The sequence below is a fragment of the Hordeum vulgare genome, chromosome 7H (assembly GCF_904849725.1).
Source record: "Hordeum vulgare subsp. vulgare chromosome 7H, MorexV3_pseudomolecules_assembly, whole genome shotgun sequence".
In the NCBI taxonomy this organism is placed as follows: domain Eukaryota; kingdom Viridiplantae; phylum Streptophyta; class Magnoliopsida; order Poales; family Poaceae; genus Hordeum; species Hordeum vulgare.
The window spans coordinates 118,879,157-118,896,568 of NC_058524.1; the positions used below are offsets into that span (position 1 = coordinate 118,879,157).

Below are 17,412 nucleotides of genomic sequence, written 5' to 3' on the forward strand. Positions count from 1 at the left end.
GGCGTACCGAGTGTATCTAGTCGGTAGGCCCGGTGTCCTCCGAATGTTAGTCTCCGATTGGATGATTCATGGCCTGTTACCGACTAGATGATGGGGATACCTTAATTCAGTCGGGGCAGACTTAAAGTCCTGTCCCTTGTGTGGGGTAGTCCTTGGGTAGGACCTCTAGAGCAGGCCTATGACCCTACCCTAGGACTATGACCCCATCATTAGTCCTCGAATGGATTGGGGTTGAAACGTCAAAGCAGTGTTCGAGGTTCAGATCCGACTGGACTGGGTTTGGCTTGGGCGTTGCTTGCCTCTATCCATTTTATCTCTCCTGCCTAATGGTCCGAGTGGATGTGTTTTGTGAAACAGACTGTCGGGTACCGAGTGCTTTCGCGACATCTTTTGACGCGACCGGTCAACTGACAGCGGCGGATTTTCCGGGATCTCAAATTTCGGGTTCCGCGCGCTTAGCGGGGGCGACATCAGCGCGCTCGAGTAGCGCCTCACTCCTCGATCCTCGCGCCTTCAACTCCTCCACCGATATCGCAGCAGCTGGTTGGGCAGATAAGATTTCGGGCCCGCTCGCCAGCGACCTAGTCGGTGCTCTATTTAACTCTGGTCGACGAGACCCTTCGGTTACGCTCGCCGAATCCTCTGCTCTTGCCTGCTCCGTCCTCCTCGCCACCTCCTGCGCTCATACACCCTTCTCTTCCCATCTTTCTCGAGAGCTCGCCATCGCCGCCATGACCAAAGGTCAGACCAGCAAGATGGAGGCAAGGAAGAAGAAGAGCAAGGCGGCGGCTGCTCAGAGGCGGCAGCGGCCATTGCCGGCGGGATGGATCCAGGGAGACTTTCTCCCCTCCACAGTGATGGAGGGGGACTTGTTGGAGCTGGTAGAGCACGGCCAGCTCGTGCATAAGTCCTGGAGGCTGCCGGCGGACGACGAGGTCGAGCCGGCGCCACGGGAAGGGGAGCGCGTCTTGCTCCTCAGCCATGTTCATAGAGGTTTCTCTCTGCCTCCGCATCCTTTCTTCAAAGGTATCATGAATCATTTTGGTGCTCAACTCCATCACTTCCCTCCGAATGCCATCGCCCACCTTTCTGCCTTCATTGTCTTGTGCGAATGTTTTATTGGTTGCCCTCCCCATTGGGGTTTATTCAAACACATCTTCTCCGCCCGCTCCCAAACCATAAAGCGTCTTAGTCAGTCGGATGACAAGACGCATCTCCTCCAGCTCTGTGGGGGTCTAGGGTTTCAGAAGAAGAGTCGGAGCAGTTACCCTGCTCTCCAATTGAGCGAGTCGGTTAGGAACTGGCAGTCGACGTGGTTCTACTGCCAGGACATAGCCTGTCCGAACGCGTCGACTGGACTGCCTCCATTTAGTCTAGACCGTCCTGCTCTGCCCAAGCAACTCGCCCTCTCGAAAACTGAGAAGAACGATATCCAGCCTTTGGTCGAGGCACTCGTGGATGTTGTCCGGAGGGGGGTCACCGGGATTGACCTGTTGGAAGTCTTCATCGGTCGGCGAATCCAGCCTCTGCAGGCCCGTCACCACGCTATGTGGCACTACTCGGGGCCCGAGGATTCCACTCGGACCAACGTGGAGGGCATTCTCGAGGAGAAGGTGACCTCATGGGTGCTCCAAATCACGGGTCCCTGTGAGAACCCCAAAGGAGCCCGCCGAGTGGCGCCTTACATCGTGGACAACCCTCCACCGAATCAGGTGAGCGGCATTGGCCGAATGCATTGAACTATCTTGATTTCAGTCGGTTATTTATATCTCCGTGTGATGCTAAATGTTTCCGACTGAACCTCATGCAGGAGTGGACCAACTGGTCCTCCCCCGTCTCGAACGGGAATCCAGAGGAGGAGGAGGAAGAAGGCAGCCAGGAGGGGAGCGTGGAGAGCGCCGAATACGTCTCCGATAGCGGGGAGTTAGAGGAGGAAGACATCGAAGAAGAGGAAGAGGATGAAGAGTCGGATTCGCCACCTCCGCGGCCAGAGCATCGGAGTAAGCGTCGGCATGAGCCTGCCGTCCCTTCAGCCCCTCCTACGTCGTCGAGTGCTCAGCCTGCTGCCCCGGTGGTACCGAGTGTTCGAGGCACCAAGAGGGCCAGGGACACAGCCGCTGAACTTGCAGGCCAGTCCTCTAGGGCGCCTAAACCGAGTGGGCCCAAACCTAGGAAGGCTCTGCCGCGGATGAGGATGGCCGTCCCCGTCACCTCCACGTAAGTGAATCTAGCTGTCGGCTCTTTCTGTTGACCGAGCGAATTCCTGCTTTACAAGTCGAATGGACTTCACTCGAGAGGGTTGCCACTTCTGCGACCTCGCCAGCCCGCCAAGGGGACGATCCCATGGACACAGACGACGTCGTTTCGTCTCAACCAGGTATGTTGTGGGAGAGTCGGGTTTTTTATTCCTGTAGACTGCGCCATCCTTTTCTTTTTTGAGGCGTTATGTGATTTGGCTTGTCACGGGCGATCTGCCTGGGCGAGGGTGACCAGGGGAGCGCTGTCCCCGTCGTGGAGCCTGTCCAAGAGCCTGTCCTGGAGGCCGCTCTTCCTGCTGCCGCCCCTGCCGCCAACGCTCCCCCGACCGAAGCGCCTCCACCGACTGAAGCGCCTCCACCGACTGAACCGGTGCCGGTGGATGAAGAACTTACTGGGGCGAACCTTGGGATGCCCCATGAACTTCCCACTATTCCCGGTTCGTCGAATGCTGAATTCAGCATTCAGCGTGTCCCAGAGGAGCACGTGGGGGCGGCCAAGGGGGCCATGATCCAGGCGGAGCTGATGGCTGGAGAGGCGAAGAGGGCTTATGACTCCGTCGCGGCCTTGTATCGGCAGAGCTTGGAGCTGTGCGATAACATCCGAGTAAGTAGTCTAGTAAGTACTCACTTTTCTTCTGTAACCCACTGGGTGGTATTTTTGTTGCAATGGGTTCACTCCGAGTGAACCCAGTGGGTGTAGTCCCCGAGACTTCTGTCGAGTGCTTGCACCGACAGTTGTCTTTATATATTTGGTCTTTATTTTGGTTGTGTCCGTAGACAATAGTTCCGAGTGCGAGTACTTATTGCAGTCGGAGCGCTCTTGCGTTAAGAGTCACCGAGAGTAAGTTGCACGCAGGTGGAGTAGAATTAGCCCTTGAGGCGTAGGAAAACATGCATCTCAACAGGGCGGACCTGCGTGAGGTGCATGCCAGTGGGGTCACTCTTAGTGAACCCACTGGGTGTAGTCCCCGAGACCGCTGTCGACTGCTTGCGTCTGCAGGGGTCTTAATAACTTAGCCTGTGAACTGACAAACTGGGTGATTACTCTTTGTTTCTTGATGCAGAAAACTTGTGAAATGGGAACTGCCTATGAAGCCTTGAGAGCGGAGAGGAACCAGTACGCTGGTGAACTAGAATCTGCAATGCTCACCATGGCCGGCATGAAGAGTGCACTGGAAGTACGAGAGAAGTCTTTGGAGGAGGTGCTGGAGGCAAACAGGGTGTTGGTGGCGGAGGTGGAAAGGCTGAAGAAACAGAGGACCGAACTGCACAATCAAATGGCTGTTCGGAACAAACGATGGACAGCTCAGGAGAAGTATGTGAACGATTGGGCTGTCCAGATGAGGACTCGTCTGGCAGGTAAGTCTTATGCTTTGTCGAGTGGTTGTACCGTGTGACAAACACTCGGTTTTTACTGTCTATTTGCTCGTTTGATGCAGAGTTTTGTACTGATGCCGAAGCTGAAGCAGCGGCTGTGGAGCGGTCCATGAAGGACAATGTGCCACTCAGCGAAGACGCCAACCGGGATCTGCTCCGGGCGCATATCCGCGTAGGTAAAGTGGGTCCTTTCATCAGCCGATTGAGAGAAATCTTCGGCCGCATTGAGAAGGAGCTTTGGCCGAAAGACGAGTCGCGGCAGGAGATGGGTAGTCTGTTGGCGCGACTGGATGAGATTCCGGCCCGAGTGCAATCGTGGAAGAAATCGGCAGCACGTTGCGGTGCTGACGTTGCGCTGTATTTGGTCCGAGTCCATTGCAAGGAGGTGCGAGAAGATAAGCTGAAAGCATTGAAGGTCGCCAACACGAAGAAGCTTCAATTCGAAGACTTCATGGAGACGTTCCTTGAGACTGCTACCCGCATCGCAGATGGAATCGACTTGGACACTTATGTGGAGCCCTCCAGTCCTGACGCCGGCCCAGCTGACGCATGATCGAACTTTATCCTCGGTATGCCGAGTGTTTACCTGTAATATACTCTGGCCACTTCTGTTGGCGGTCGTACTTTTAAATCGGTGCGGGTAAGCTTGATCCGCACCGAATCAGCTATCATTTTTGAACTTATGTTGTCGGAATGAAAACATTTATTCTTTTGTTTGAATGCTGTTTCGAGTGCAACACTTAGTGCATACTCGGAGAAGATTAAGACTTAGGTGATTCTTGGTCACGTCTAAGTCCCTGAGTGCAACGTATAGTGCACACTCGGAGGATGTTAATACTAAGGCGATTCATAATCGCAGCTAAGTCCCCGAGCGTGACGTATAATGCACACTCGGAGGAAGTTAATACTTAGGCGATTCAGGATCGCAGCTAAGTCCCCGAGTGTGACGCATAGTGCACACTCGGAGGAAGTTAATACTTAGGCGATTCAGGATCGCAGCTAAGTCCCCGAGTGTGACCTATAGTGCACACTCGGAGGAAGGTAACACTTAGGCGATTCAGGATCGCAGCTAAGTCTCCGAGTGTGACGTATAGTGCACACTCGGAGGAAGTTAATACTTAGGCGATTCAGGATCGCAGCTAAGTCCCCGAGTGTGACGTATAGTGCACACTCGGAGGAAGTTAATACTTAGGCGATGCAGGATCGCAGCTAAGTCCCCGAGTGTGACCTATAGTGCACACTCGGAGGAAGGTGACACTTAGGCGATTCAGGATCGCAGCTAAGTCCCCGAGCTTGACGTATAGTGCACACTCGGAGGAAGTTAATACTTAGGCGATTCAGGATCGCAGCTAAGTCCCCGAGTGTGACATAAAGTGCACACTCGGAGGAAGTTAATACTTAGGCGATTCCGGATAGCAGCTAAGTCCCCGAGTGTGACCTGTAGTGCACACTCGGAGGAAGGTAACACTTAGGCGATTCAGGATCGCAGCTAAGTCTCTGAGTGTGACGTATAGTGCACACTCGGAGTAAGTTAATACTTAGGCGATTCAGGATCGCAACTAAGTCCCCGAGTGTCACGTATAGTGCATACTCGGAGGAAGTTAATACTTAGGCGATGCAGGATCACAGCTAAGTCCCCGGGTGTGACGCATAGTGCACACTCGGAGGAAGTTAATACTTAGGCGATTCAGGATCGCAGCTAAGTCCCCGAGTGTCACGTATAGTGCACACTCGGAGGAAGTTTTTTTTGTTTTGTGTGAGAACTCTGAATCTGCACAAAACTGAATCTGCTGAATATATTATTTCTTCAAACTTGTTCGTTACACTGCTTCAGTCGACGATCACGTATAAAAACGCTTGAGGAGATCTCCGTTCCATGCGCGTGGCTCGTCTGTCTCCCTCTGAATATTGTAGAGTCTGTATGCTCTGTTGTTCAGCACCTTGGAAACGATGAAAGGCCCTTCCCAGGCCGGAGCCAACTTGTGTGGTCTTTGCTGGTCCACTCGGAGCATCAAATCGCCAGCTTGGAACGTGCGACTCCTGACGTGACATGCGTGAAAGCGCCGCAGATCTTGCTGGTAAATTGCCGAACGAGTGAGTGCCATCTTGCGTTCCTCCTCCAGAAGATCGACTCCATCTTGCCTTGCTTGTTCTGCTTCGGCTTCAGAGAAGAGTTCGACTCGCGGGGCATTGTGAAGCAGGTCACTCGGAAGGACCGCTTCTGCTCCATAAACGAGGAAGAACGGTGATCGCCCCGTTGATCTGTTCGGAGTGGTACGGAGGGCCCAAAGCACTGAGGGTAACTCGGTGACCCATGCACCTGCAGCATGTCCTACCTCGCGCAAGAGTCGGGGCTTCAAACCTTGAAGGATAAGTCCGTTCGCACGCTCAGCTTGTCCATTGGATTGCGGATGTGCCACTGAAGCAAAATCCACTCGGATACCCTGACTCATACAAAAGCCTTTGAATCTGTCCGAGTCGAAGTTTGTCCCGTTGTCCGTGATTATGCTGTGAGGCACTCCGAATCTGGAGATGATGTCCCTGACAAACTTAACGGCTGTGGAGGCGTCGAGTTTCTTGATGGGCTTGGCTTCTATCCATTTTGTAAACTTGTCGACTGCCACCAACAGATGTGTATAGCCTCCTTAGCCTGTCTTGAATGGTCCGACTGTGTCTAATCCCCAAACTGCAAATGGCCACACAAGTGGGATTGTCTTTAGTGCAGATGTTGGTTTGTGGGACTTATTGGAGTAGAACTGACAGCCTTCACATCGGTCGACCATAGCTTTGGCCATCTCATTGGCCTGCAACCAGAAGAATCCAGCTCTGAACGCCTTGGCGACGATTGCTCTTGAAGAAGCGTGATGGCCGCAGGTTCCCGAGTGAATATCCTCTAGGATCAACTGTCCTTCCTCTGGGGAAATGCAACGTTGGAGGACGCCTGAAACACTCTCCTTATACAATTGACCATCAATGACAGTGAACGCCTTCGATCTGCGAACTATTTGTCGGGCTTGGACTTCATCTTCTGGAAGTTCTTGTCTCAGGATATATGCCATGATCGGCACAGTCCAATCGGGAATGACTACCAGAATCTCTGTGACCAGATCAACCACAGCAGGGACATCGACTTCAGTCGGATCTTTTGTGCTCTTGGGTTGTACTGGTTCTTCCGTGAAGGGATCTTCTTTGACTGAAGGAAGATGGAGGTGCTCGAGGCAGACATCACTCGGGACTGGTCTCCGAGTGGATCCGAGTTTCGCCAACTCGTCAGCTGCTTAGTTCTTCAGTCTTGGAACATGGTGAACTTCTAGACCTTCAAACTTCTTCTCCAGCTTCCTGACTGCATTGCAGTATGTTGTCATGGTGGGGTTCCTTACGTCCCACTCTTTCATCACTTGGTTGACCACTAAGTCCGAATGGCCGTAGACCATCAGGCGACGGACGCCGAGTGAGATGGCCATGCGCAATCCGTAGAGAAGAGCTTCATACTCTGCCTCGTTGTTAGAGGAATCAAAGTGTATCTGAAGCACGTACTTGAGTTTGTCACCCTTTGGCGATATGATCACAACACCAGCGCCGGATCCATTCAACATCTTAGACCCATCGAAGAACATTGTCCAATGAGCCGAGTAGATGTGAGTCGGTTGCTGTTGTTCTACCCATTCTGCTATAAAGTCAGCCAGGGCTTGAGACTTAATAGCTTTCTTGGCCTCGAACTTGATGTCGCAGTACAACATCTCCATTGCCCACTTCGCCACTCGGCCTGATGCGTCCCGACTCTGGAGAATTTCTGACAACGGAGCATCAGAAACAACAGATACCGAGTGGTCTTGGAAATAATGGGCCACCTTCTTTGCAGTCATATAGATCCCATAGATAAGTTTCTGATAATGGGGATATCTCTGCTTGGAAGGGGTCAGGACTTCGGAGACGTAGTACACTGGCCACTGAACTTTGTATGCTTTGCCTTCTTCCTCTCGCTCGACTGTAAGAACAGTACTAACGACTTGATTTGTAGCCGCGATATATAGAAGAAGGGGCTCTTTACTGAGCAGAGCAGTAAGAACCGGCTGGCTGGAAAGTAGGACTTTGAGGTCGTCGAATGCGACTTGTGCTTCGTCTGTCCACTCGAAGGTATCCGACTTCTTCATGAGTCGGTACAGAGGAAGTGCTTTTTCGCCGAGTCGACTGATGAACCTGCTCAAAGCCGCTAGGCAACATGTGAGCCGTTGAACATCGTGTATTCTGACCGGCCTCTCCATTCGGACGATGGTCCCGATCTTTTCGGGGTTAAGATCGATCCCTCGTTTGGAAACGAAGAAACCGAGTAACTTTCCGCTGGGAACACCGAATGAACATTTGGCTGGGTTTATCTTGATATCGTACCTACGAAGGTTGGCGAATGTTTCTGCCAAGTCAGTCAGCAGGTCGGAACCTTTGCGTGACTTGACTACGATATCATCCATATATGCCTCCACATTGTGACCGATCTGGTCGAGGAGACATTTTTGGATCATGCGCATAAAGGTAGCTCCTGCATTCTTCAGACCAAAAGGCATAGTGATGTAGCAGAAGCACCCAAACGGGGTGATGAAGGCTGTTTTCAACTCATCGGGACCATACAAACGGATCTGATGATAACCCGAGTAGGCATCAAGGAACGACAAACGCTCGCATCCCGCAGTCGAATCGACAATTTGATCTATGCGGGGGAGCGGAAAATGGTCTTTCGGGCAGACCTTATTGAGATGCTTGAAGTCAATGCACATTCGGATTGACTTGTCCTTCTTGGGCACCATGACAACATTGGCGAGCCACTCGGAGTGGTGAACCTCGCGAATGAAGTTGGCGGCCAGCAGCTTGGCCACCTCTTCTCCAATTGCCTTCCTCTTGTGCGCGGCGGACCGACGCATGCGCTCTCAGACGGGTCGAGCGACGGGATCCACATGCAGTCGGTGCTCAGCCAACTCCCTGGGAACACCCGGCATGTCAGAAGGCTTCCATGCGAAGATGTCCCAGTTCTCACGGAGGAATTGGGTGAGCTCGGCTTCCCATTTAGGATCGAGGGTGGTGGAGATGTTCGTCGGAGCGGCAGACCCGTCCGTCGGATGGATGCTGATTTTCTTCGTCTCTCCCGCCGACTGGAACGCGGACTCAGAAGCTGGTTTCTTCGAGCGCATCAGGTCGGCAGGGTCGACTGTCTTTTTGTATTCGTCGAGCTCGAGTACCGCCATCTGATGGTCGGCGATTCTTGATCCCTCTTGCAGGCATTCCTCGGCTCGCTGGCGGTTGCCGGTGATGGTGATAACGCCCTTTGGGCCCGGCATCTTCAGCTTCAAGTACACATAGCACGGGCGTGCCATGAAACTCACGTACGCCGGGCGGCCCAGAATTGCATGGTAAGCACTCTGGAAATCTACCACCTCGAATGTGAGCTTCTCCTTGCGAAAGTTTTTGTCAGAGCCGAAAGTGACGTCCAGCGCGATCTGGCCGAGTGACTTGGCCTTCCGCCCGGGGACGACTCCGTGGAACTGCATATTGCTCTCGCTGAGTCTGGACATCGGAATGCCCATTCCCTTGAGGGTGTCGGCGTACATGATGTTCAGTGCGCTACCGCCGTCCATGAGGACTTTGCGCAGACGGACTCCTTCCACCACCGGGTCGACGACCAGAGCCTGTCTTCCTAGAGTGGGGACATGCGTTGGATGATCCGACTGATCAAAAGTGATCGCAGTCTGAGACCATTTCAGAAACTTGGGAGCAGTCGGAACGGCCATGTTGACCTCTCTGTTCACCAGCTTCAGGCGACTCTTGCTTTCGACATCAGCAAAAATCATGAGGGTTGCATGGACTTGGGGGAACGGATCCTCCTTATCCTCCTCATCTTGCTCGGGATTCTTCTCACTCGATTGTCCCTCGCTGAACCCCTGGATCAGGAGACGACACTGCCGAGTGGTATGCTTTGCATATATGGGATTGCCTTCTTCGTCCATCTTCGTGTGAATTGGACAAGGCTGATCCAGGATGGGATTGTTGAACGGCTTCTTCTTGGGGGCGGACTGCGCTTTCCCCTTGCCCTTGAACTTGGCGGTGGTCACAGCTGCAGCTTCTGCCTGCGGTGTGGGTGGAACTTTCTATTTCTGCTTCCGAGTGTTACCTCCGTCGGTATCGCCGACTGTCTTGTGTTTGCCGCTCCGGATGCGGTCTTCTTCCTCGCCATTTGCATAACGAGCAGCTATCTCCATCATCTTGCTCATGGAGATGTCGCCTGTCCGGCCAAACTTTAAGTACAACTCTTTGTACCGTATGCCTGCCTTGAATGCGCAAACCGCTTGATGCTCGGTGACACTCTCCACCGTGTGGTAAAGAGTCGTCCATCGCTGGATGAAGTCGCGCAAGGGCTCATTCGGCTTCTGGACACAGTGTTGAAGTTCCACAAGGCCTGCAGGGCGTTTGCACGTCCCTTCGAAGGTCCTAATGAACACTCGGGCAAGATCTGCCCAACTGTAAATGCTTGAGGGGGCTAACTGGTTCAGCCAAGCTCGTGCCGAGCCGTCCAGCATCAGAGGGAGGTGCTTCATAGCGACATAGTCGTCCCCTCCTCCGATCTGGACTGCCACTCGGTAGTCGTCTAGCCATGTTTCAGGCTTGAATTCCCCCGTAAATTTGCCGATTCCCGCCGCCAATCGGAAGTTGGGCGGGATGTCAGCCGAGCGGATGGCTCGACTAAAACACTCGGGGCCGAACATGATGGTCCTGCTGCCACTTGGACGATCCAGATCGAGGCCACCGCGGTGAGTTCGACCCCTGTCGACTCTTCGCTGGGCGATTCGCCCTCTTGCGTCGGGTCTTGGGTCGTAAGCGTCACCGACTGAACGCCGATCATCATGATGTCGGGACCCATAGGGCCCACCCCGCGGAGGGGTGCGTGAACGGCGGCGATCTTCACGGATCATGGAACGACTGCCTCCCCTGTGGTGCTGATAGGAGCCGGGGCTGTGAACCGACCGATGCGTGTTTGCATGGGCGGAACTGTTATGGATCCGATTGTGCGACTGGGAGACCGCCGAATTCTGCTGCTGCGCCGTGTGCAACAGGGCACGGATCTGCTCGATTCCTCTTCCTGCCTCTGAATCAGTCGGCTGGAGGGAATCGGCGATCTTGGCTGCCGCAGCCAAGTTGAGGAGAGGTGTGCGGAACAACTCTATGTTGCTCTGCCGGGTGTGCCAACTGGCAGAACGGCGAGGCGGACGGCGTGCACCGGATGCTTCACCGACTTCGCGCTCGTTCCGACCGGCCTGATGATGGGGATCTTCATGGGTGTTGGCCATGTGAACTTCTGCTGCAGGCCCGCGGCCCACGTACTCGGATGGGAGCTTAGTCGGAACCGAGCCCGAGCACTGGGGACGCGGGGCAACTACAACAGACTCCAAAACTGCCACTTGAGAGGACGCGAACTGGCGCGCTCGGGCATGGTGCACCCAACGTTGTAGACGCAGACTGCGAGATCGCCTGCTGCGGCGTGTGACGAAGGTGCAAACCGGCAATGGAGCCGACTATTGGAGAAGAAGAACGTCGCGAGCGCCGGCACGGAAGTGCGTGGCACCGCGACGTGGAAGCGCCTCGACGTCGAGAGGTGCATACCGAAGCCACGCCGAATCATCGACGACGAAGGAGAGAGTGCCGAAGAGGATCTGGTGACCCATGCTCGAACCTCCACCGGACGACTTGATGAAAGGAAGTAGTCGCAAACTCGCTGAAAGTCGCTTAGACGCCTGCCCCACGGTGGGTGCCAACTGTCGTGGGTATAAGCCTGATAGTAGATGTGTAGGGTACGAATGAGATGGGCAGAGTCCTAGCTACGGCGAGGTTGTATGAGTTCAGGCCCCTCTGCGGTGGAGGTAATAGCCCTACGTCTCAGTGCTCTCGGAGCTTTTTACCGAGTGTAATATGGAGTACAATGTTTTGCTAACCCTTTTACCAGTGGGGGAGGGCGGCTTATATAGAGTGCGCTGCCCTCCACAACGGTTCTAATTCAAGGGTGGAGTAATGGCGATTGAATGCTTACGTTACAGGTAACGTCTGCTCTAAATGCTATTAAATGCATCCGGAAACGTACAGCAGTTTCCCTCCAGAGAGGTTACTCGTACCGAGTGTATCCAGTCGGTAGGCCCGGTGTCCTCCGAATGTTAGTCTCCGACTAGATGATTCATGGCCTGTTACCGACTGGATGATGGGGATACCTTAATTCAGTCGGGGCAGACTTAAAGTCCTGTCCCTTGTGTGGGGTAGTCCTTGGGTAGGACCTCTAGAGCAGGCCTATGACCCTACCCTAGGACTATGACCCCATCAATCCCAATAGAGGAATTTCAAGAGAACATCGGAATATGGGATCCCCTTCCTTCAACGGGAGATATGACCTCCTTGGGGATGATCATTCAGTGGTAATAGAGGGGGATGGAAGAGAAGGGAGGCAAAACACAATGGACACGAAGTTTAACAAGGACTTGGGCGAGCATAGCGTGAGGCACACGACATTGGGAAATTTCCATGGGAGCATAGGCATGGGACCTCAACCTAGGAAGGCCAGGGTTTCAGACTGTCATGCCACGCGATTGGGTCGTTAAATGTGAGAGTCATTTTTCCTAGTGTGACATTCCATGTGGTTTCGGGCCGAGGTAAAAGGAAGGGATCCTTGAGGGGACCACGGTAACCAAATGTACTCTGAATGTCTATGTTAGGACGGGGGCGGGGGTGGTATGTGTGGCGACGACAGTCGTCGACTACAGGTGGCTAGGGTGCGCACGCTGGGCTCGGGGGTCGATGGCGGACGCGGATCGCGTGGGGCCGGCAAACCTGTGATGTACGTCTACGTACATCTCCTACATGCTAAGTATGGAGGTGGTATACCTTTTGGCCAAATGATAACCATACGGTTTGTGTGTGTGGTGGGGGTGGGGGGAGGGGAGTACCACCACACCATCAACCCGACCAATGATACTTCGACATCACCATCATCATCCCTTTGTAATACTAAAACCCTAGGTGGATTCCTACTTGTATTATATTGACCATTCATCCATGATTGCGTGATTATCCCTATGATGCTCGTTGTCTCATTGTTGAGTAAACCTCCTAGTTCTTTAGGATATAGTGGAATTCTAGGATGTCTAAGTGTTGAACGTCGATAGAATAAAAATTTATCCTTTGAATTTTTTTGGTAGCTAGGGGGTGAAAGCACAGGGTGCTAAAATCCCAATAGAGGAATTTCAAGAGATGGGAATATGGGATCCCCTTCCTTCCACTGGAGATATGTCTTCCTTGGGGATTATCATTTGGTGGTAATAGAGGGGGGGGGGAGAAGGGAGGTAGCCCATGATGGATGCAAAGTTTAACGAGGAGGTGGACGAGCAAAGTGTGAGGCAGACAACACGAGGAAATATCCATGGGTGCATATGCATGGGACCTCTTCCTCGGGAAGGCGAGGGTTTCGGGCTATCAGGCCATGCGATTGGGTCATCAAATATCAGGATCCGTGAGGGAACCGCGATAACCAAATGTACCCTGAATTTCTATGTTAGCATGTGTTCTGAACCTCTCCAAACTTCTCAAAATATGAAAATCCAGCTTCTCCAGCCAACTTTACACTTCATCTTTTTTTCTTTTCTTTTTGAGTATGCTTCACGCTTTAGCTAAGACACTTTACTACTCCAATTCCACAATGGTGGGATACAAACTTGTTCATGTGGCTGGCTAAGCCATACATGACGACCCAATGCTAAAGGCAAAGAAAATTTAGCTAACCTATGAGCTTCAAAGTTAACTGCATGACTTTTGAAAATAAAGTTACAAGAGAATATGGTACTACTCACTACTACAGGAATTAGCTTTGGTAACACATCCCAGTAACACAAGAAAAAATATGTTACTGCATAAAAGCGCTGTAACACAACATTTGTGTCCACAACTAAGTTGTAACACATTCTATGGGAAGTGTTACAAAGTTGTAACACATATTCCTCATGCGTCGAATGTGTTACGATGTTGTAACACATTATTTATGTCGGTCGAGAGAGTGTTACAAAAATGTAACACATATATGAGATGTGATATTGTGTTACAAGTTTGTATCACATGTGAGCTACCTAGGTAAATGTTACCAACGTAGTAAACATTGAATATAGTTCTTCTTTGTTGTCATGAAAATAATTGTTGCAACATACATGCGATCAATTCTCAGGTCGATTCCATCATAGCACACGACCTCTGGGTTAATAGTTATGGGCCTGCGTCATTCACATGCTAGCTACACAAAAGTTTAGGAGACATGTGTTTGCTTAAGGACCGAATATATTAGGATAAAAACATTAGCATAGCCTAGATACGAAATCCCATAGAAGGCACGACTTAAATAAAAAAATGTTTTTTTCATGTATGTAATTCTACTAAAATAAGATTATTTCCATGTATGTGCATACATACGACCCTTTTTCTAAGACTAGCTAAGAGAGAGGGAGGGAGGGAGAGAGAGATAATGTGTTTGTAATCTTGTAAAAGAACATTCTCATCTTAATATAAAAGACGTGCAACTCTTTTGGATATTCTAAAAAATAATGTTTTGTGCTTTCAAAATTTGCTAAAATTAAAAGGTGTGCTAGCTTCTTTTAAGTAATTCTGGACTTAATTAATAATAATATGCTTTGACGATTTTATTGATCCGTTTATTCTCTTATAAAGCATAAAAGTATGTTGATGTCTTGTAATTAGGAAGTGTTTTTGATAAAAGATATTGTACGTTGACATGTTATATCTGTGACTTTTTTTATTAGTTGGACTACCTTAATCCATAATCATGGGTAAAACAAGGAAAAAAATATAAGAAAGCTGAGTGTCATTGGAAGAACTTTGAACTTTTAACTTAGTAAATGAGACTTCATTCCACGTTGAACTTTTATCTTGGCACATGAGAGTGCAAACTTTTAACCATCTAATGAAATCATCAGCAAGAGAACTATATGTAGAGAAACTAAAACATTCACACTGCTTCAGGACAAATTCAGACTTTAACAAAAATGGCAACCTGTGATTGAAAACAGGATTTTTGAACACTACAAGAGTATACCAATATTGAACTATGAACCAAAGTACAAAATAAATTTCCAAACAAGTTGCGTGTATCTCAATTATGAACTGTTGTTGATTAAAGTACAAAATGAAGTTCCAGATAAGCACGTGCTGTCATAGCGAACCAAATTATCAAGCATAAATATAAGAGTACACTAAGTTTTGACCAACACATAGTCTCACACATTAGTATATCGTCAAGCAAGTTTGTTAGCTACTCTGCACGAAGCCACCAAGCAGTTCTGTACCAACACAAAGCACACATGCCACCACCCCCTCTATGCCTCCATGTAGCATGTAGTCGAAACCTGTAGCATGCAACAAAAACATGAACAAGAAAATAAAAAAAACACTTTCTGCTACTTTTATCGCTAAAATTTCATATCAAACATGAAAGCGTCAACCCAAAATTAAATAAAGAATGCACAAAACATAATTGAAGAACATCAAGACTGAACAATACATTTTATAAGAGGTAACAATCACATCTCAAATTTTGTGTTACAAATGAAATATGGATCAACCTATATGAGTGCACTGTTCAAAGCCACATATTTAGAAACATTAACATAATTCATTAATTTATGAATGGGTTGATCAGAAGTTCAAACAGTCATACTATTACTTTCATACAAGGACATTTCTAGGAGAAAATAATATACACGTCATCTTTATGACAAAAAATACAAGAGCATATTCGGAAAGCATAACTATATTACCTGAACATAGTGCATACCTTGTTGCTACTAACCTCAACTATTCTTCGATGCTCGAAGCACTAGTAGCATCCACTATTGTCCCCTCAACGTCTGTTCTAACCCAGTGTTGGTCATTGTTCTTTCTTTTCAAAATCTCTCCAAGCTGTGAAACATGAAATGGCTGGTTTTCTGTCTCCTCTTCCCATTCCAAGTTACCTAAGTCATATACATCTCTAGGCTTTGGCAACTTCATTACCACAAACCAACCTGGATTCAATTCATCTTTCACACAGAACACTTGATTCGCCTGGTTAGGGAAAATAAAAGGCTCATGCTCAATCTTTTCTCCTTTGTGTATTTGATGTGAGAAATTGACAAGTGTGTAACCGTACTTGTCTTTTTTCATTCCTTTTTCTCAGAACACATTAACCCATTCACATCTAAACAACACCACTGAAAACTGTCCAGAGTAATTTAGCTCGACAATATCAATTACCCTCCCATAGTACGTCACATCCTGTAAAACTGCATTAGCATCGCGTGCTGAATCATAACGAGATGTTTCTGCAGTTACCATGACTCCATTATTTTGTGTCTCTTTATCCAAGCGTTTAGGCCTAAAATGGTAGCCTCGGGAGTTGAAAGCGCAATATCTTTTGGCTGCATTAACTGGGCCCCGGGCCAACAATCTAATATCCTTTTCAATACTATGGACGCCATTTTCCTTCTCCAATTTCTTTATCTGAATATTTAGAATTTGATTAAAACTAAATGTAGTGATGTGCGTATAGTATATGCAGAATATGACACTTACATGAGCTTGGAACCATTCGTGGAACTTATCGTTTTGAATCCTCTCAACAACATCAAGGTTTAAATTGCGTCCATTAGTTATCTCATCAGCATGAGCTCTGCAAAGTAGTTAACAAATAGAGGTAAAGTAGGGGAAAGGGTAACTAAGACAATTTATAAGCATAAGATATTACCTAAGGTATGAGTTCACATCGGAGCAATTGAACAAGACATATCTATGTGCCTGTACTTTAGCCACACTGCTCAGAACATAATTCCTAGGCCTTCCAAGTGGATTGCCAGAATGAGGAAATAATCTTGATCCATGTGCAATATCATGATTCCCAACCCACTCCTCGTCATCTTCGTTCCTCGAAGCCAAGTTATGCTTAGTCTCAAAACCGATAATATATCTTGAACAAAATGTCATGCACTCATCTGCCAAAAATGCTTCGCCGATAGATCCTTCAGGATGAGCTCTGTTACGGACATTCGACTTCAACTTACCTATATACCTACATAAACACAAAGAGAAGAAAGAAGAAAATTATTGAATAATCTTTTCCTACAACGATATGTAATGCATCCCCATATTTATATAAGAAGCTAGCATACCTTTCCACAAACCACATCGAACGGTAGCACACTGGGCCACCTACTTTTGCCTCTGTTGCTAGATGCATAACCAAATGCACCATAACAGTGAAAAAACCTAGCGGAAATATCATCTCCATATGACATAATGTCATTATGATTCGCTCCTCCAACTTCTCAAGCTCGCTGATGTATAGGAATTTTGCACTCACTTCTCTAAAATACCCACACAAGTCAAACAACACAGATGTGACACAATCTGGGAGTAGACCTCGGATAGCAAGTGGCAGGAAATGTTGCATTAGTATATGAAAATCATGACTTTTAAGGCCTGAGATTCTCCCTTGAACAACATTTGCACATCTTGAGATGTTTCCTGAAAACCCATTCGGACCCCTTGCACCATGAAGGACTTTACAAAATTGTTGCTTCCCTTCTTTAGATAGGTTAAAGGAAGCAGGTGGGAGATAATACTTATCATTAGGTTTTTTTTGTGGATGTAACTCTCGTTTAATGTTCATATGTTCTAGGTCTTGTCGTGCCTTTAAATTATCTTTGGTCTTACC

At 49.2% G+C, this 17,412-nt stretch overlaps 1 protein-coding gene across 3 annotated transcripts; it reads right to left on the reverse strand.

Annotated features, from left to right (window-relative positions):
* Positions 1-14,794: 14,794 nt before the first annotated feature.
* On the reverse strand, positions 14,795-16,964 carry LOC123409439. 3 transcript variants are annotated; one of them, XR_006612855.1, is made up of 5 exons: positions 16,868-16,964; positions 16,447-16,767; positions 16,275-16,371; positions 15,499-15,977; positions 14,795-15,070 (listed from the first exon to the last, which is right to left on the reverse strand). XR_006612855.1 is itself a non-coding variant. In XM_045102341.1 (4 exons), exons 1-4 carry the CDS (start codon positions 16,948-16,950, stop codon positions 15,876-15,878), a joined length of 603 nt encoding a protein of 200 aa, XP_044958276.1. In that variant the 5' UTR covers positions 16,951-16,964; the 3' UTR covers positions 15,317-15,875. The 3 variants fall into 3 exon arrangements, 1 of the variants encoding a protein (XP_044958276.1); XR_006612854.1 differs by having other exon boundaries at positions 15,482-15,977; XM_045102341.1 differs by lacking the exon at positions 14,795-15,070 and having other exon boundaries at positions 15,317-15,977.
* Between the last annotated feature and the right edge of the window lie 448 nt (positions 16,965-17,412).